The 21,974-nt window shown below is 37.9% G+C and overlaps 1 protein-coding gene across 1 annotated transcript in view; it reads left to right on the plus strand.

Annotated features, from left to right (window-relative positions):
* The window catches only part of ABCA7 (ATP binding cassette subfamily A member 7), an 882,362-nt gene that overhangs the window by 515,356 nt on the left and 345,032 nt on the right, over nt 1-21,974 (plus strand). The window contains exons 22-24 of the mRNA XM_044053819.1: nt 4,096-4,310; nt 14,307-14,379; nt 17,537-17,739. Of these exons, the coding sequence (XP_043909754.1) occupies nt 4,096-4,310; nt 14,307-14,379; nt 17,537-17,739 (491 nt within the window). The remainder of the gene's footprint in view (nt 1-4,095; nt 4,311-14,306; nt 14,380-17,536; nt 17,740-21,974) is intronic.

A 21,974-nucleotide genomic window follows, 5' to 3' on the forward strand; every position in this document is an offset into this window, starting at 1 on the left:
AATTTTGCAAGAAGGAAGACTTGTACTCCTTCCCAAAACATAGGAAGACCACATGCAGGCAGACACCTCCTAGGTCCCAGTCTTCCTCTGCTTAGAAGACTCCCTTTCCAGACATGCCAGGTAGTCTGTGACTACCTGGCATCACTTTCCCTGGCAATGCTCTCAGAAATTCCCTTTCCGAGCACCTTTCTCATTCCTGTCAAATTGGACATGCATTTCCACAGACAGCTGGGTCCTGTCTATTGCTCAAAAGAGTTATTACATGAGTTGGATAACTGTTCCAACTTTCATGGGAATTCCACAGCCACCAAAGTTTCAGATCCACCTTTTCCCTCAAGTCATTCAAGGCTTGAAATCACAAGGCATCATTCAGGAGGCTCTCACTTCCAAAAGAGGAAGAGGGTTCTATTCCAGAATGTTTCTTGTTCCCAGGAAAGATGGCCCTTGAGACCAATCTTAAACTTGTCCCAACTCTATTTTTTCCTTTGTGTATCTTCCTTCAGGATTTTCACCCTGCAGACTTCTGCTTCCTCAAGCTTACCTGGTCTCCTTAGACATAAAGGATGCTTACCTCCACATCCCCATCCACCCTCTATACAGGAAGTTTTTACGGTTTTCTGTTGCTTCCTCTCATTTTCAGTTCTGTGCTTTGCCCTTTGGACTCACTATGGCTCCAAGGGTATTAAAGTGCCTGGCTACTGTTATTGCCTTTTCCAGACTCCAGGGTATTCTCATTTACCCTTACCTGGACGATCTGCTTACTCAAGCAGAACATCCAGATACCTTGCAACAGAACCTTCAAACCACCACCTCCATACTCCACAGCCTGGGGTTCACTCTCAACTACAGCAAGTCGTCCATAACTCCCTCTCAAGACCAGGTTTTCCTAGGTTGCAGAATAGACAGACCTTAAGATGGCCTTTCTTCCACCACAAAAGATGCATTCTCTGAAAAACTACTTCCTGCAGTTGCTTCCATTGCCCTCTCTGACCGCCAGGGAATTTCTAAGGATGCTATAGTACATGGCTTCTGTTATACCAGTGCTATTCATATCCTGGTTTCACGTGTAGAAAATCCAGTGGTACTTAAAAACCTTCTGTTCACAGCCTGCTCATCTCTTAGAATTTGTTTTACCACTTCTGCCATGCCTGAAGAAAGAATTACTTTGGTGGATTCAAAAAAAATCTCCCAGAACCCAGAACTCTCCTTGCAACCATTGCCTCCAGTTCAAGAACTGTTCACAGATGCTTCAGATTTGGGGTAGGGAGAACTATGGGATGCCTCAAGGTACAAGGTCTGTGGTCTCCCTCCATAAGGAAGTAACACATCAGCATCAAGGAGATGAGGGCTCTGATCCTGGCCCTTCAAGCTTTCAGGGCTTCCCTTCTTCCAGGTCCTGTGAAACAGTTCACAGACCAACATCGCTGGTATGTAAACAAGCAGAGGTGTCAAAATCTTGGCTACTCTGCAGGTTAGCAGTCAAAGCCTGGGAGTTTGCTGTGCAAGCAAAGGTAATGTTGACAGCTGTTTACATTCCATCAGCTCAAAATGTTCAGGCAGACACAGTGAGGAGATCCTTGACACATGCCCAAGAACAGATGATTCATAGGGATGTGTTTCTGGACATTCCCCACCGGTGGGTACTCCTCAAATAGATCTCTTTGCCTTCCCTATGAGCAGACAGCTTTCAAAGTTCTGTGCCAGAGTCCCTCACCCTCTGGTCTGGAAAGTCAGTGCCTTATCTTTTTCCTGGAAGGGGATGTTTCTTTATGCATCCCCCTTCCCCCGTATTCAGAAGGTCCTTCTGAAGATTCAGAAAGACAAACAAAAAATCTTGCTCGTGACCCCCTTTTGGCCAAGTCAGTATTGGGTTCCCTCTTCTACATTTAACCAAGGGCAATCACAAGTTACCTCACAGGGTAGATCTACTCACGCAAGACAAGGGATCTTTCATTCATCCACATTTAACAACACTGAATCTGACCTTGTGGGTGATAGACTTCTGATCCCTTTCAGTCACCTTTTTTTTGAGGATGTGCTTCTTGTCCTGCGTGAGACCAGGAAACATACTACAAGGAAATCCTACTTACCCAAATGGAAGAGGTTCTCAATCTGGTGTCTTAAGATGCTATATCCATTTTCCGTGGATACTCCCCTTGTCCTTTCTTACTTATGTGAACTGCTTAAAGATGGACTGGCCTATTCTTCAGTTAAAGCCCATCAGCCATTTCAGCATGTCTACCTTTGTCTCCTCCCCTAGCCTCTTGATTAGAGGTCAAACTTTTCTTAACGCATCCTATACATTAGGCTTCCAAGGAAACCTGTCCCACCTCCTTGGGACCTAAAGTTTGTTATGAAAAAACTGACCCAAGCACCTTTTGAACTTACTGCTGCTGCTTCCCCAAAATTTTGCACTTGGAAGACTGTTTTACTGGAAGCTATCACTTCTGCTAGGCAAGTGTCAGAACTCCAAGCTTTAATGGCATCTCAACCCTTTCTGATTTTCCACAGGGATAGGGTATCCTTTCGTATCAATCCTTCCTTCATGCCTAAAGTAGTTAATGACTTGCCCCTTAATCAAACTATTCATTTACCCACATTCTTTCCTTCACCTCAAAACTCCAGTGAGAAGGTGCTGCATGTACGCAGACTATTTAGATTTTACTTGGACAAAACCATATCCATTAGAAAATTTTGAGCAATTGTTAATTTCTTTTTAACCCAGGGCACTGGGTAAAGCTGTTACTAAACAGATTATTTGCACTTGGGCTGCTAAAGCTATTACTCTTTCTCGGGGGGAAATCTGTCTTTCTCTGTTAAAGCACATTCAACCAGAGCTGTGGCTTCATCTGGAGCCTTCTTTAATGGACAGGACACTGCTTCCATCCTGGAGGCAGCTACTCGGTCCTCTGTCCGTACCTTTACTAAACACTATAAACTAGATTCCATTTCCAGGTCCAGAGCAGTATTTGCTAGAGTAATTCTGCATGGCTTTGTGGAGACTTCTTGTGTTTCTTCCTCCTTTCGCATTCATGAGATTTGCTATTCTTCCTCATGTTATGAATACTGCAGCACTGGAAAAGGACATAGAATAGTTGTGTAAGATTTTAACATAACCATAGATGTTTCTCTTTCATGTTGCAATATTCTATCCCACCCTCCTTCCCCGTTGCTGCATGCTCTTCCTTGGATTCTACCTTAAAAAATTTCCTTATCTCTTATCCTAGGGCTGATGTTCTGACTGGGGCATACAGTTCTGAGAGTGGTACGTGCAGATGTCACCGTTATGGCCAACACTCAGCTGTACTATGTGTAGTGTTGCACATACCTTGCAGTAGCTTAAGTCTTTGGTATACTGACTGGATGTTCAGGTCGCCAAGAGGAATGTCCCTCATGTTACGAATACTGCAACATGGAAGAGAAGGACATCTATGGTTCTAAGTTGTAAAATGGGAAAGTCAACCATTTTTAAGTGTATAAAAAAGTAATTTATTTGGAGGAATTGCAGAAATAACATGTGCCAGCCCTACTTGGTTCTGTTATGTCTTGTTGTGGTAGAATGTTGTCCTGCAGTTGATTGAAATTGGAATGCTGTAATATAAAAGATCAGACAATGAATTTATTTATAGTCAAGATAGCTAGTATGAAAAAGGAATATCCATATCAAAATTTTGGCAGTTAGAATTCTCAAATTCTGTTATATACTGTAATAGATACTAAGTGTCCTGACCATGGCCTGACATGAATCATGCTTCATAAGATCATAGGAGTTATAAGGTAACTGAACTGCGAGCCCATTCCCACCTTGCCAGTACTCAACCTCAGTCCTTTCTTTTTTTTTCATGGAAGTCTAGGCCAACCATAAAAAGGAGTGAATTTGTGAATACCCATCAAGTTATAGAGTCTGTGTGAAACTGATTACAGGGATAAAGCCTCCAGTGTCTTTCTTTCTTTTTGTGAATGCTATGATAGAGCTTGTAAAATGTACTACTAAAAATCTGCATAACAATATGCTAGTCTGTCAAAAAGTATAACTTGAAAATTTTGTTTTTTGTCAGAACTAGTGTTAATTTTATTTTTTGTTGTACTCATTAGATCGTACTGTAATTCTTTCCACACATTACATGGATGAAGCAGACCTGCTAGGGGACAGAATCGCAATTATATCTCATGGGAGGCTTTGCTGTTGTGGCACCTCCCTGTTCCTGAAGACACAGCTTGGCACTGGTTACTACCTTACTCTGGTGAAGAAGGATGCTGAAAAAGGAACAGTTGTCAGTACCAGCAATGGGACAGCAGGTGTGAAGAAGGTACAGGCACTTCTAATGGCCCTACAGTGTTTATATGTTTACTTACTGATAGGTCGCCTGGGTAGTGGACTGATCCCAAAACCCATTTCAGCCACAGCCCAGGAGAACAGCAATATTGCAGAAAACAGAAGTAGCACCAGACATAAGTTACAAAGACATAACTTAAATAGGCAAAAGTAGAAACGGACAGAATGTTACACATATTTCTAGTACTTTTTATATTCAGTTTCCAAGGTTTAAGTCAACAGAAATAACTAAGTAGTTGTCAAAGTGCATTTGTTATGGTATGTCTCTGACTATTTGAAAAATAAGTGAGTTGAATTAAGTATATGTAATTGCACAGAATTAAATAATTAATGGAAAGTGACAGTTGTATGGTAATTTATTCTATCTTCTTTATCCCTTGTATCATCAGGGGTGGTACAAGGAGGATGGATATAGGGACATGTACAGTACGCACAGTGGTATAAGGGTGTAGGTAAGAAATAAGTAGGTTTGTCATAGCATTGTTTTTTAAAAATCATAGTAAAGGGTCAGAAAGAGGAGCACTTATTTTTTTTATAGTAGAAGTTTTTGGTATACTAGACCCCTTGCAGTTAGTGATATTTAATACTGTATGTAATCATAAACCGGTCTGATTTTTGATTAACATCATTTTGTGAGGAGAGAGGCTAAATAGGAGGGCCAAAATCTTAGCTGGGTCTATATTATATCCTCGAATGCTTAAAAAAGCGAACGCTGGTTGATCTAACTTATTTTCGCGAAACTGCAAAATATCGAAGCAGCAGAAACTCGATTTTTTTCCTAGGGAAAGAATTTGGTTGTCCGTTTCTGTTGCTTCGGTATTTTCAGTGTTATAGTGGAAAGTTACCGGTCGGATTCAGGTAAGTGTGCGATTGTGTGGATGTGAGTGTTAGGGTGATTTAGGTGAGCTAGTGTTAGGGCTCGGGTTAGGTGTGTGTGTGATTGAGTGGACATGAGGGTTAGGGGGGATTTAAGTGAGTTAGCGTTAGGGAGCGGGTGAGTTGAGTGTGTGATGGTGACGGACCTTAGGGTTAGGTTAAGGTAAGTGGGTAGTTAGTGGTGTGTGCATAGTTTAGTGTAGGGTTAGGTATCAGATTTTAGGTGTAAGTGTGTGGATTTCTGTTTGTTTGGTGTGCTTGTGTTGTGTGTATGTGTTTTGGATCAGCAATTTTTTTTCCTTGGGAAAACAATCGCTGATCTGACAATTCAAGATTGTAAGCTTTTGCTTAAATTAGGTCGATCAGTCAGCGTTCGCTTTTTTAAGCGTTCGATGATGTAATATAGACCCTCATAGCTCTATGGCTAAATCATAGCAGTTGAAAGGTATGTGTCTAAGTACTATGAAAGAATCATCAGATGAGACTAATTTTGTTTAATTGATTGACATTTGTTTATCCTGAAAGTCCGAACCCATTTTAAGTGGCAGCCCCAAGAGAAAAGCTCAACAGACTATGTAATAAAACAGAAGATCAGTAATGCTCACAATAAAATAAACAACTGTAAGAGAAGAATATAACTCACAATGATGTATTCAATGGTAAGAGAAGAACAAAAATAGTTTGTGGTTCTTTGGAGTGAGATCAGAGAAAGCAGGATGTCAACCTTGTGACATTTTTAAGAAAGGTGAGAAAAAAGCTCAGATTTTAGGATACTTAAGATTGTCAGGAAAAAGAACATTAGAATGTTTCTTATGAGCGTGCATGTATCCCTAAAATGCCTTAGAGTGGCATTTTGGTAATTTTCAAATACATCTAAATATGCGATTTGAAAGGATTTGAATGTTGTCTAGGTGTTTGTGGAGGCAGAAGCTAAGTTGGAAGGAGCATAGTGAGGGAAACTGAGAATAGTTGTAGCTTTTCTTCTGTCCAAAAGACCACAATAATAATAATACAATAAATAGAAATGACTAGTCCTCTGGTACTGACTGTTCCATCCTCCTTTTATTTATTAGAGAGATTAGAGTTTTAGGGCAGTTCATTGGTTCACTCATCCATAGTTGCTTTTCTTGTTTTTTTTTATTAGAAGTCATTCAGAACCCATTCTTTTATAAACAGACTGGTAAGTAGGGGTACACGCTCTTCATCCTTGCCACTTTCTGCCTGCATTCTTTTATCTTTAAGTCTTGTTCTGCCTTTTTTTTTGCTTCGCATAATATGTGTGAAAGACTTGAGCTCTATTCTCAAAAGAATTTGATGCTGTCTCCGTGTTACTTCTTTGGGTTGTCCTAGCCTGTTTTCCTGCTTCTGTCTGCTTTATCTGATACTGGCCTTTCACCTGCGCACATTTCCATACATGTTCTCCGTGACTTCTCTTCTGTTCACTTTGCTGTGACATCACTCTTGAAAACCGCTGTGACTTTCTTTCACTTTATTTTCTTCGTTTACTTTACACAGAAGTTTGCGCTGTAATGGCAGTCTTGACTTCCTTCTTTCCATACTCAGTCTTTTTTGCCAAATGTAACATCTGAGTTCTTTAACAAAATACAAAGATAGGCATAAAGGTGATGTGTTGCCAGCTGACTTGCTTTATTTCTCAGACTGTAAATTATTATGGAAGACCAGGTCAAATGATTGAATACACCCAGGTACTCTGAAACTGTAAAAGGTATGGAATTCTTAAAGAAGCCTTAATGTATGTTATTTTTCTTTTCAAAGAACAAAATTAAACAATTTTGAAGTGGACAGTCACATTACATTTAAATGTATGTGTGTACTTTTATTTTCACATACAAATACTCATTGATTGCAATTTAACTTTCTCATTGAAATTAGACAGTTTTATATTTCAAAAGCATTAAATGTTTTTAGTGAAACATCAGTTCATAAACTAGCAGTATGTTGAGCAGGGACTGTCAAACATCTTTCTTATCTGACATATATTTTTGGCATTGGGGAACACAGTTATATTTGTCTTACCTTGAGTTGAAGGCAGACCTGGACTCTGATGAAAGAAAATGTGATGTTAGTTTGTGACAGATTTTCTCATACCTCTCAGGCACTTCACTGACCATCTCCAAGTTGGCCAATGTGTCTTGGGCAATATTGTGTTTCATAGGTATCTTGCGTATATTTCTTGTTTTTTATTTCAGCACTTTACCATCTTAAGTTTTCCTACAAAATGATCTTGGCTGTTCATGTTTCCACAGCACAATTGCTCTTGGTTGTTTTTTGTGAATTCTCACTTAATGTCCTCCCTTCTAATTGGGAAGAGTCTTTGAGTGTCACAATAGGAAGCTTGCCGTCAGTGGTAATAATCAACAGTGAAGTAGGTGTAGAAATTCTCTCTTTCTCTCTATGGCTCAGTAATAACTGTGTAGTTGACCATCAGCACTTTGCACTGAAGTACTTTTGTATTCCTTTTTTCCTTGGTTACCAGTAACTTTGTGCCTTAGCCTTCCCTGTTGCTCCTTCTCACCTTAGGCTCACTGCATCTTGGGGGTAGTCTGTATGCATCCCCTTTTCTGGGTGGGTCTCTTCTCTGTAGGTGCGAATACCTTTTCAGCCATTGGACTGTGAATGCCCACATGGCAGACAGAGAGAGAGAGGAGCTGTGAAGCCAGGACTGTCATATTGCAGACCTTTTTTTCCCCTCCATTTAAGCCCTGCCTCCACTGGTGTGCTGAGCTTACATCACCCAGGTGGGCTTGCAGTGGTGCAGCAAGGGGAGATGCCCCCTCCTGTATGGTTACTCATCTCTCTTACTAGTGCAGTACTGTCACTCTTCACAGCTCTGGTAGCACCATAAAGGCTCATGAAATAAGACTTCCAACATATCCCCAGACTCTCCCCTTGGAAGAGAGCAGGTAATACCTTATCATTCCACTTCTTCCCATTTAGCTTCAAGCAGGTGTCCCAGGTACTGTTCAGACTGTGGTCACCTGGATCATAGTCAGGAATTTGGCAGAAATGTTAGAACTACTGACATTGTACACTGCTCTGATGACATTATCTCCAACCACTCCTCCAACTACAATACTATTTTACAAGAACTTCATCTCATAGCCTTAATAACCTACAGCTATGACTACTTAACAAACAACTTATGAACTGTAAGTATGAACTGTAAGTCTAAAGTAACATTATTCTGTATTCCACATAAGCTAAGCAAACTTCTACCACTTTCCTTTCCCCATAACCTATAACTCTCACCCAGCTGAACTGTTACTCCTTTCAAATAACCGGGTGTAATACTAGACCCTTGTTTAAGAACATTCATGCACATTAATAATTTAAAAGCGAAAGTCAACCGTACCATTTTTGGCTGTTGCTAAATACCACAGTCTCTCACCCCAGTTCTTCCAACCCCGGTTTGAAAATGTCCTGGTCTGTGGCTGTAATAAAAACATCAAAACCCTACCAACCTTCTGAAACAAAATCTGCCAATTCATGCTTCTCTCTCTCTCCCTGAATTGAATACCACTGTAACAGTATCCAACTTGTCAACTGTCTCTGTTATAATGCCTTGGTTCCTTTGCTAATTTTCTCCAGTAAATTCCAGGCCCCTCTTGCCTATTTTCTATGCTGTTACTTGCAGTCATTCCTATTGGTAAAATCTCCACCCTCCATTCTCATGTTAGCTTAGTCCTTATAATACTTTCCACTGGTTTATGAATACAATATTCTGTATAGCTGTTCTCCTCGAGGTTCTGCACTGGAAATCCTACTCTCTCATTATTTCTTGAACTCCCCGTGTTGCATTATCATTCCTTTCCACATGCATTTATATATTTTTTTGCTTGTGTTATGTTAATGAGCCTTAACCACGTAGCTCTAATGTATCCCTTCAAATCGGGTAATCCTAAACAGCCTTGTTTTGTGAGGTGAAAACATCATATCCCACTTAACTCTTCTCTTTCTATCCCAAATAAATCCCTTCAAGTCTTTATTAATTATGGTTCACAATTTCTCTTCTGGTTGGTAAAAATACACCCATTGTGAAAATAAAACTAAAGGGACTTAGAAACATTTTCACTGCTTTTATCTTGCTATCCATATCTATAGTCGAGCTTTCAACATCTCAATTTTTATATTATCTTTTGTTTAGTCTCTTCCCACATGTATTTAGTTGCCATAATAGAATCCTTTTTAATCCAAACACCTGAATCCTTCATCTTATTGTGTAATGTTAAATGTGTATTGCTAAACTAATTAATGTGCTAGTACATATATTGCTATAGCCATTGTTTTAACTTCATTTATTTTATATCTGAGAAAGACATGAAACTATCTCAAAATGTTCCACAACAATGAAATATCATTTTCTGAATTTATCAACTGAAAATAATAATTGAGTAAAGCTAATCTCTTTTGATTACCATAACAGTTGTATCATTTAGTCGTGTGTGTCCCTTATTTTATTTGCCAATGGGTTTAAGCATAAAGGAAAATGTCAAAGGGGAAAGAGGACACCCCTGCCTGGTTCCTCTGTTCACACAAAGGTGGTCAGAGAGAAACCTTCCCACCTTACTTGTTGCTTTGGACTCTTTATATGTCTTCCTATTTAATTCAATTATTCTATCAGGAAATGCAAGTGCTGCCATTGCCACACTCCGAAAGTCACACCTGACTATAGAATACTTTTTTGCTATTGTTGGTGGGTCTTGATACAATGTCGTCTTGTGTCCTGTTTCTCTCTGGATCATTATTTGTCTAATGAAGTCAAACATTTGCATCCCCTCCACAAAACCACATTGATCGAGATGTATCAATTTTGGCAACACCTTTGCCATTCTGTTAGCTTGTATAGACAAACACTTAATAGTCATGGTTTAAAATTGAAATGGGTCTGTATGAAGCTGGGGCTGAAGGCTCTTTACCCTTTTGGGGTAATACTGCCACCATTACTTTCTGACAAGATGTTGGTTCTATCCCTCCTTTTAAAATATTGTTAAAATATTCCGGATCGTATCACTTTCTTCCCCACTAACTTCCAAACTTTCACAACAATGCCATCTGTTCCTGAAGACTTCCTGTTGATTGATTATATATTGTCATTTTATTTCATCCCTTCCTAGCATAGCTGTTATTTTTTGAGACTCATTTTCTGCTAACCTTGGCATAGTCAAGTCTTTTATTAAGTATTTCCATTTGTATCTTTCATTGGTTTCCCAATTCTTTTGCTTATTACAAATGTTCATAAAATTTCCAAAATATCTCTAATACCTCTGTAGGATCTCTGCTTCAGTAGTGTAGCTAGGGCAGGATGAGAGGGGCAACTCCTATGGGTACAAAATGATGGAGGGGGGGGAGTACAATCAGCCTTTCCAGATCTCTCCTTTATGCAGTACTGAGTTTTAAAAGCCAGTGTTGTATTTGCAGTCAAACCTGAGTGCTACAGCATTCTGTGTGGTCTAAACTGTAGCAACTGCTTGCTGCATTGTCGCAAGCGTTTGCTACAGTTTAAAGGTAAAAAAAGAAAATCTTTTTCTTTTTTTTTTTTTGTAAACTAAACTAAAGTGTTTATAGTGCTCTGTGCTCTGGGTAGACAGGGTATAAACTTAACTTTTTGGTATAATTTATAGCAAGCAGTTTTCTACAGTTGAAAAGTACTTTTTATTCAATAAAATGGCTGAGACAGGAGGGGGGGGGGGGTTATGTCATGCATTTGGCCACTTGGTGGTTATGCCAGTAGAAGGAACAACATATATATATATTTTTTTGCTCTTCAGTGAAAGAGTTTTGGGAGGGTTGGCATGGTGGATCGAATTATAATAAGCCTATGGCTTCTGCAATACTTTAACCTTTGGCAGTGCCACTAAATAATTCTTATTACTTCTCTCCTGTAACCTTTTCTCTCTTATTTCCGACATATTTTTAAACCCCGTTTTTGTTGTATCCCACTCCCTGACTCTCCTTTCTGAAAAAATATGCATCTTCCCTAATAACTCTCGAATCATTTTCACTATCCATTCCTTAAATTCCCCTCTCTCAATGTATCAGTAGGAAATTGTCAGTATATCATTGTCACTTCATTACCCTGCTTTTTTATCTCGGTTTTTATTGGAGCATGTATAAACTAATGTTACCGCCATATGTAGTTTTCCTGATATGGCTTAATATAGCGATATTTTTAACAATGTTTAAAATTAATATGGAACTTTAGAAACTTTAAATATTTTGACAGATGTCATTAGGCTGTGGTTAAGATGGTCATGTATTTGTCAAAGTTTTTAGTTTCTTTTTTTCTTAGGACTTTTAAGATGCAATGTATTTGTGAAAACAAAAACACTGAAATAAGGGCAGTGAAAGGAAAAGTTACTTCTGCATAGCTTATATCCCTAGTGCAAGATAGTGCAAATGTTTGTTTAGACAGTTATGTGTGGTTATGAGTAGAAAGAATTGCATGCATCTTGCATGGGTATTGTTTTCTGCAGTTTCAGTATTTTTCCTTTGATGTCTTCTTGGTCATTCAAGGGTGTAGTTCTGTTTACAACTTGTGTAGTTGTAGTTGTTGCTCTTGGAGAATTAGTTAAAGCTGCAGAGCATCATCCCTGGCATCTGGCTACAGCTCAGAAATAGCAGTTCTGTATATTCCCAGAAGGCTGAACAGTAGCAAATACAGCAAGCCTTCCTTCCTTCAAAACTGTGCTTTTGTTTAAAAAAAATGAGACGTAGACATGCTCCTAGATAGCATCTCCTTATATTTAAGGGATTTTTTTTTAATATGTAAAGCCCAGCCCATCTTTCATAGATTTGTAGCAGTATAGATAGTGTGTATGTATGTGTGTGTGTCTGTGTGTGTGTGTGTGTGTGTGTGTGTGTGTGTGTGTGTGTGTATATATATATATATATATATATATATATGTGTATATATATATATATATATATATATATATATATATATATATGTATATATATATATATATATATATATATATATATATATATATATAAGGACGTTTTAGACCCAGTGTGAGCTATTAAAGGATATGTGATATAACACATACCACAAAAATGTTGTACAAGTTTGACATCTACAAAGGAGTTTAATGGGAAAAATGGAACAAACAAAAATGATTTCTGTTTTTTTTACATTAATGTAGTTTTTCATTTCTTACAGCAGATTGACAGTGGATATTCATTCCACCATCAGATCCTTTTTACTGTTCTTTCTGTTGCCACAACCAAGGCGATGGCCTGTATTGGTGTGTTGCTGTAGGGCAAGGGGATGCAATTACTTGGGGACAGTGGGAAGCTTTGCCTTCTAACCCTATTACTTGGCTGTCCTCCCTGCATGCAATGCTGCTCATCGGACATAATAGCAAATATTAATCAGGGTGCATCATTTTTAAGGTTCACTAGTCATAAGGATTTTTTTAAAAATACATTTTTTAGCTATTGATATATACAATAAAGAAGGTTGTAATGGATTATTTAGTACCATTAATTTTAGAAATATAGCTAGTAATGTTATTTTGCATTATCAGAATATACATTATACATATTTCAAATATAATGTACTGAGAGGGCATATGATTAGAATGAAACCTCTTACAACAAACTGAGATCAGTTACATACATTTTTCACATTTCTTACATTTAAGGTTTATGAAGTAGGGTAGCCACAATAATAGAAAATACATGCAAAGAAATTCCCTATGATGAGATTCAAGAGGTCAGTGGGCTACTTCTGTGTCTTTGGTTTATTCTCTGGATAGCAGTGAAATAAAGAACATTATTATAAATAACTGGAAAATATCTGTAACTGACGAAGATAGGCACATTCAAATGATTTGATTTATCCATGTGTAGATGCATATTTGAACGTCCCTAATTTTTGTTGTTCTAATAGGGTTAAAATTTATGAGGCTTCAGGTTTTTTCACATATAGATCAACATTTGTTTGTGGTACAGTGTCTATCGTGAAGCATTTATGTTGGCAAGACCAACAGGGAGCTAAGAAAACGCATATATAAACATAATCATACATTAAAGTAAAAAAAGTTGTGAAAATACTTTAGCTAGGCACTCAGGGGAATGTTCCGGTTAAAAAATATATATATTTTGTCATGGATTGTGTTCTCACAGATTTTAGTGGTGACAGGAAAAGTAAATTGGAATTTAGGGAAATCACGTGGCAAATAGTGTTAAATGTGAGTACTTTTCCAGAAATTAAACACAATGGTTAATTATAAAGTTGTTTTAAATAAAGGATATTAATGTAACTGAATTACATTTATATTTTCTTATTGAATTTTTTAAGTTTTTTTTTTTGTTTTTTTTTTCTGTGTGGAAGAAGTCGCGCAATTATGTGACTGAAATTTATGGATAAAAGGAGGTGTGTTTGTTGTAAGGTTTTATTCTTTAGACGACTGTTTTTATGGTTGAAAGGGCTTAATTAAATTATAAAAAAGTATACATTTTTTTTCCTGGTTGGCTTCCAGCTTTGCATTTGGTTTAGTTTTAGTATTTCAGTAGAATACCAACCAGAAGAAGCTTTTTATATTTTTTCCTTTATTGTAGCAAGTATAAATGTGTTACCCCTGCATATTATTTTCCTGATATATCTTAATATCATAATGATATTTCTAACGTTGTTTAAAATGAGAGTGGAAGTTTAGAATGTTAAATATTTTGACATATATCATTTTGCTATGGTTAGATGGTCATGTATTTGTTAGAGTTCTCTCGTTTCTTTTTCCTTCTTTGGACATTACGGCAGGGCAGACATTAAACATATGTGCATACTTCTGCCCAGCATATATTTTGTCCAGTTTTCAGCCTGAAGAACATTTCCTTATGTAGAGCACAAAGTACTTTGGCCTATTCCAGCAGGTAGGAGGCAATGCAGCTTTGATGCCTCCCACATCCTCTCCGAGTTGAGATCGGGTTATCCTCTCATTCCCTTAAGTTATCTGATGATAGAAGAACTCCAGCCTTCATCAGTGTAGTCTGGAGCAAAACTTTAGTGCCAGTGGATCAAGCAATGTGATTTTGATGAATTCACAATGTAACTTTTTCTGTCACTTCACAGGAGGACAGTGATTCAGAAAAGAGCTGTGACACAGGACTTGGCAGTGAACAGTACAGTGAGCCCAGCTTTGCAGGTAAGTAGTAAGGGAGACACTAACCTCACAAATAAAATGATTTACTTAATTCCCAGCTTTTCTCTGTTGCAGTGATAAAAAGGTGACAGTCTAAATTGCAGAGCAATTCTAGAATGAAATCTGTAAACTTAGGTGTTTCTGCAACTTTTGTGATTTAGCATTTTAAAGTATAGTAATGATAAGACTGTGGCATTAATGTGAGTAAGAAGCCAGAATGTAATATGGGCCACATTAATATGCAGTTGTGAGGTTCTCATGGGTTGTGTTGTTTTCAGGAAACTTAGCTGACTGATACATTTGATGTAGTGACATTCTAGGCTTGAAAGTAAAGCTTAGCAGTGCTTATGTTTTCATGTAACACAGATCGTAGGTTTCACAGTTGGTATTATAATTATACTGACATTTCTATTATAGATCATAATGACTGATTTGCAACTACTCCTGCCTCCTTCATAAGGTTAGTGCTGTTTGGTAAGGCTACCCAGAACCAAGTCAGCAACTTCATTTGGGGGAAACGGGCCTTTTTTCTTCCTAGTAGGTTTGTACGGTGCCTTTCACACCATCTCCTATTCCTCATCCAAGCCTAGCCGATCCCAAAAGAGGGAAAGGCCTTCCTACTTCCAATGAAGGTTCTAAAGTGTGAAATGGCCATTCCTAACCTTGCTGGCTAATTCATCTAAGAGGATGTTCCCAATAGCCAGAACAGTAGTCCTGATATCACTCTATTGGTCTAACACTACATTAGGGGAAATGTTCTCAAAAGTTTGGAAAACATTTACAAAGAGAAAAGGATTGCAAACATGCTTGCTTTTGGTCATCTCCCAGCAGGTACTCCATTGGTGAAACCCAGTCATCCTCACGACTGAAAATGCAGTAGCAGTGCTTCCAGTTTTGAATGGCTGAGCTTTTACTCCCATTTCTGTCATGTCATGCTGCTTTCATCCTGTTGTGGACCTCAGTATCTTAAAGCAGTAGATTTGGTTTGGAATTGTCATCTTGGAGGAGCATATGTCCTTACTCCTTCAAGGTGCCCAGTATGCGTCCCTGAACATGATCAGACACCTTTTGGTACATCAGTATCTAGGACCCACACAGGATGTTCCTCCATTTCAGACAAGATGGATATTATTTTTAGTACAAAATGCTGCCATGTGGGCTTTCTTCAGCACCCAGAGTCTTCACCATGGTGTAGGTTATTGTGGCCAAAGTTTTATGTGCGAAGGATATTTGTGTGCCCCTACTTGGATGATTGTTTTCTGGAGGCTCCTTTAAGGGACTTCTTGGGAATGCCCGTGGAGTAGGCACTCACTTGACCGCGGTCCTGGGTGGTTGCTAATATAAATTAGGAGATGCCCTATCTGATCCTTTTTTCAGAAGCTAGCATGGTACCCTGTATAGAGTCAGTGTTTGAGGAATCCTGACCTGTTTTCATGCACCTTTTTGATGTGGCCTCATTAATTACACAGTCAGAATGCATGTGCTTATTCTTTGTGTTTCATGTTGTTGTGGAGGAGGGTGAGACTGTGTCCCAGCCCTGACTGTTTAGATATCTCCTTAAAGGACTGGCACATCTCCATTCCCTTTTGAAGAACCCCTCCCTCTGTGGGACCTGAACTTCGACTGTTAGGCATGCCCATCTGCCGTTTGGGCTTACTAACTTTGAGGCACTGTAGTTCTTTTTTTAGATGGCAGTCTAATGACGATCACTTATACAGACCTTTATGTGTAAGGAACTGTCTTATTTTTCACAATGATCGTTTGTCTCTTAGGATGAATCCATACTTCCTTTTAATGATGGTTTCTGAGCTGCTCCCAAACGTATATATTCATCTTCCATTATGTTATTGGGCAGAAAATTAGAAGTAAAATTTCTCCATATTCTGGATTGTTGCAGTCATCACCCATATTACCTAAGGTGAGTGCATGCCTTTAATTTGACAGGCTGTCTCGTTTGCTTAGAGCAGAAAGAGCTTGCAGTTGCCAAGCAAATACTTTTAAAGTATCTTTTGCCATCAGGAGGCTAACAATCCATTGCTGAATGAATCAAAACCCACTGTATGTAGCAAGTGGCTGACTACAGTGTATGCTTAAGAAATTTGTCCATGTCAGTGGCCACTTGTGTTTGGTGCACAGTTTCATAAAGAATTACTACCTTGATGATGACTCTGTAAGTTGAGTCTCATTTGGAAAGACCATAGTCTTTGCCTAATATGATCTTTCATCTTCATCCTTCCTGGCAATTTTAATGCTTGGGACTTAGCTCAACCAAAGGCATCTCAAGGAGAGTCATTAGTGCTACATATAACAAATGGATTCTTGCCAAATTAGTTGTTCTGCAAAGAATACCTTTCTTGACTGGTCAGGTGTACCCATCCTGCATTCATCTTCAGTGGGTGAGCATCTCTTCTAATCAGTCTTAATGTTGGAGTTCCATACTTATTGGCAAATTATATGTTACTTGTTAATGGCATGGGTGCAGATCTATTTTATTTTCTTGCTAGTTGATGGGGAGTAAACTGGTGGAAATGGAGGGGGAGACTGCACTCATGTTTACTGAATGAGATATCATGGCATGGTTTAGAAACGGCACTCGACTCTGTGAACATCCTGAAATCTTGATGGAGTCATGATTGGTGGAAAGGATGAATCCGGCCAAGGGACTCCTCAAAGTAGGCCTTCTTGTAGATCAAATAATAAAGAATGTATCCATTATGTTCTTGCTGAAAGAACAAGTGTAACACTGGTAATGATTATGTTCTAGAGAACAGGAAGAAATAGACATTTTTCCTCTTGTGATCAAGCTGAACCAGTGTGCAAGGTTATGTTTTATATGATGAGACATAATGGCCATTATCAAGGCCAACATTAAGTTTAAAAATAGTTATAAAGTTATTACAGCACCATGCCGAGTGTAGTGCCCTGAATGTAGCTGCTGTGGTCATGGAGGAGACATTTTGCTTTTTGTGTACTGCTAAAGCCTTTGGTCTACAGAACATTCTATTTTTATCGAAGTGTTGAAACATAATTATTAAACTAGTACAGTCTGTGATGTGACCTCAGATTTTCCAGGCTTCTTTAGTCTTTTAATTTTGAAAAGTGATGTGTAAAACTAGAAAGTATTGTAATCTTATACTCATGGACCTTTTTCCTTTCTCAGACTTGCCACTAATTACAACATTGATTCATAAACATGTCCCTGATGCACAGCTGATGGAGGACATTGGCCGTGAAATAGTGTACATGTTACCATACATAGGAGCGAAGGATGGTAGCTTTGTAGAGCTCTTTCGAGAACTAGACAGCAAGCTCAGTGACCTTGGAGTTTCTAGCTATGGAATCTCGGACACAACTTTGGAAGAGGTACAAATCAGTGATTTCCTGTTTCCTAGAAAATATACTTTTTGTGTTGAAGAATGGGTCAGGTCTTTGGAGAAAAGTCGTACTGTATTTGTCACTTGATTGACTATATTGTAGATGTGAAGGATGCAGCTTGACTGTACCCTGATGGGTGTCTTTCAGGATTTGGATGCAGTGTCTTCTTAACACTGCAATAGAAACATCTCATCTCTGTGAATATTGCTGAAATATAGTCTTTCTATTTGCTCACCTCTGTCTTAAAATGCACTGACCGTCCATCCCTGCTGATATCCTGTATCACTGCTGCTCCTGCAATTAGTCTTGTGTATTTTAATGCTGCACAGACAGAGTCTTTGCAGTAGCAGTCAACAGTGGTGTAGTTTTAGTGCCAACTCTTACCTTACAGCTGAGTTTCTTCACTATGACTTGTACTATGGTCTGAGTGGTTCTTTCTCTTGTGTATTATACTACACAAAGACTGTACTATGATTGTTGGGATCCTTTATCTATTTTGTGATGAAGGTGGGCAACCACGGAATGTTTCTCATTAATTTAGAATTAATTTTATTTGTGTCCCTACTGGCAGCTCTTCTATTTTTGCTGTTGTATAACTGGGTCCTGGATATCTAGAACCATCCAATTACCCAACCACCACCATTCCACTTGACCTTCTGGACCATGACTTCAAACCAGTCACAACAAAACCACGCACTACAGGAATTAAGTTGTCTCAGTAGTACAAGTAAAAAATCCAAGCGGGTAAAATCACTGCAAGATGACAAACACAGCTGAATAAATCCAAATAGACAAAAGAATTTATTATGCATTTTACAAAACTTGAGTACTTACACATTGTCATCAGTGCTGCTTCAGACATTAATGAAAAACTAAAATAACAAGGCTTTTAAACTTGTATTAAACCAGTCAAAAATGCGACCTAATGTATGCAAAATATAAAATTAATGCTTTAACCAACCATCTTTGTCATCTTAATGAAATTAAAAAGCAGGTCAGTGTCTAATATTGCTGTCTAAAAATATACATATTAGATAAAATCATAATCCTTGTTTAAAAATACATTTGATTAACAGTAGCGTCTTTGCTAACGTTACGCTGCCTTTACTAAAAAAGCTGTAAACCCTTCTATTGTAAAAACACATTAACATTAAGAATGTTGTTCATCATTCTTCAATGGCTTTCTAATAATGCTATCCTAATTTTTTGCATAATTATCTTTGCTCAGTTCACTGTAGCATTCAAATCGCTTAATGTTTAGTAAAAGATGCAAAGCTTCCTAAACAGTCAGCCAATCAAAGTCAATAGTACAATCACATGGTCTCAACTATCTGATATCTGCTGTACATTACATGCGCTCAAAATGCAACCCTATTTCAGTGATCATCTATCACTATTGTCAGAATTAAAAAATTTTATTCAGCGTGTTTTTGTATTTCAGCTTTAGTATATTTATCATGTTTCAGCCCTTTATAGTTGCAGATACAATGTCTCTAAAATATGACCTAATTTATTTTTAATTCTGAAAACAGTGACAGATCAACTGAAATAGAGTTGCATTTTAAGCGCATGTAAGTTACAGCAGATATCTTATAGTTGAGACCATATGATTGTACTATTGATTTTGATTGGCTGAGTGTAAAAGGATAGCGTTATTATGTAAGCCATTAAAGAATGACGACGAGCACCCCCTAGGAAATACTAAGTTATGGATGTGGCTTAATAGACAGTAAGTCATTGTCTTGACTGCAGTGGATAAGCGCTGGTATTTTTTATTCAACAGCTATATCATGCTTACACAGGCATACGTATGTTAATTACAGAATTAAGAAACAACTTCCCAGGACCACAGATTAGCTGGTGGCAGTATCTTCAAATGGCCATTTTAGTGAAATGGATAGCCTTTTCTTGCAGACTAGGTTTTGCTCAAAATAATAGTAGATTCTGGTGCCCCCACCAAAAAATATAAGTCCAACTAATACAAATTGGAAAAGATGCCTGCTAACTCTACAAGATCCAAACCCACTCATTGTCAGATTCACACTGGCCAAGCTTATATCTGTGTGTGTGTGTGTGTGTGTGTGTGTGTGTGTGTGTGTGTGTGTGTGTGTGTGTGTGTGTGTGTGTGTGTGTGTGTGTACTTTACATTGCCAAAATCTAAAAGTACAGAATTTTAGAATAGCGACACCACAGTTGAGAAAGTTTAAAATGACGACTGTGATAAAACTGAAACTGAAAATGCTGAAGTACTGTTTGCCTTCAGGAGTGCAGGAAATAATTACTTAAGGCTTTGTAAATAGAGGTATGTCTCTTTAAATTTCTGTAGTTATAGTTTAAAAAAATATGACTGTTTTACCCGGAAGTTGTGGAAGTGTGTGCAGAACGATGCAGTAACAAAAAGGTATTTGTCCCTTTCCCCACTGCAGTGTGATCTTGGACTTTGTATATTTAGTTGGGGAGGCAAAGCCACCCACATTGGTAGCTTTAAAGGTATTCCGGTTTGGAAAACAAAAGTTCAGAGATACAGAGATTGTGCAAGGTTTAGGAAGTGTGTTGGTAATTTGAATAATTTGTTAATGTGCTAATTATTTTTGTATATTACGGTGTATGTTAGAGTGTGCAGTTTAGTGGTGGAAATTCTTGGCGGTGTACACTTATGTTTTTTTTTTTCTTTTTGTTATAGAACTGTTGTGATTAAGGGAATAATATGTAATATGTGCGCGTTTTGATTCGATGTTTTGAAAGTGTTGGCGTTGTGAAAGTCTGTATTGTAGGATTTTGGTAATGTAAAGTAGATCCATGTCTGTGTGTGTGCGTATATATATATATATATATATATATATATATATATATATATATATATAATATGTATGTGTGTGTGTGTGTGTGTCTCTCTCTCTCTTATATATATATATATATATATATATCTATCTATATATTGTTGTGTCTTTCAGCTTTTCCCGGTTAGGGGTCACCACAGCGGAACTCCGGTCTGCTAATGATTGGTAGTTGATTTTACGTGCCGAGTTACCAGCCCTGATGCACAACCTTCATGTTCCCCTTCACAAAGTCGAACTGCCACAATCTCGAAATGCATATGGTCGAGACCATATACTCAAAATTTTGGAAGCTCGACTGTGTGAATGTGAATGGCATACAGCGCAGAACGGGAGATTTCCCATCCTGCGCTATAGTGCGATCTCGGAGTTGGAATAAATAAGTAGAGGAGGGTGCAGGGGGTCTTGCCCCCCTGCAGAAACACTTTTTTGTGTTATGTTCTTTATTTTATAGTTCCCTTTCATGAAGTCGAGCTTCAGAAATTCGAACATATGGGGTCGGTCATATGCATTTTGAGTTTCTGAATGTTCGACTTTGTGAAGGGGAACCATATATATATATATATATATATATATATATATATATATATATATATATATATATATATATATATAGAGCACAGATGCTAGTTGTCTACTAAATGTACTATGCTCTTCATCTGTAACTATGTCTATAATATTTGAATTGTGGAGCTTTTCTACCTGGGCCTCCCCTGAAAATGCATCTGCATCCAGTCGGACTTTCCTGGTCAACAAATGTAAATAAATATATCTATAGGTCTACTTTGATTCACTGGAAACTCATTTCACTGAATTTCAAAGCACCCACACCAAATCGCTGAAAGCTTGAATCACTAAAAACTCATTTCACTGAATCACATTTCACTGAATGCAAGTACTGTTGGGCAAATAAAATGTATATGTCCTGTTCACCACTATAGTGTGATCCTGGAGTTAGTATATATAGTTAGGGGGCTTGTGAGGAGGGCACCCCACCTACCTTTGGTTTTATATTGTTAAGCTTACTGAAAAATGAGATTCATGAATATAAATGCTAAGTAGGTGGGGGGGGCTACACCCCCAAACCTTCCAATGTGGGGGGCTGAGCCCCTCGCACCCACTTAACTATATATACTAACTACAGAATTTACTTCAGTGGGGAAAAAAAACAAACAAGTTTTATTTGCCCAACAGTACTTGTATTTCTTGAAATGTGATTCAGTGAAATGAGTTTTCAGTGATTTGAGCTTTCAGCGATTTTTTTTTGAGGGAGAATTGAAATAAAGTGAAATGAGTTTTCAGTGAATAAAAGACCCATAAATATATATATATAAATATATATATATATATATATATATATATATATATATATGGGTCTACTTACTG

The sequence above is a fragment of the Protopterus annectens genome, chromosome 13.part0 (genome assembly GCF_019279795.1).
Source record: "Protopterus annectens isolate FY-2018-M chromosome 13.part0, PAN1.0, whole genome shotgun sequence".
In the NCBI taxonomy this organism is placed as follows: Eukaryota; Metazoa; Chordata; order Ceratodontiformes; family Protopteridae; genus Protopterus; species Protopterus annectens.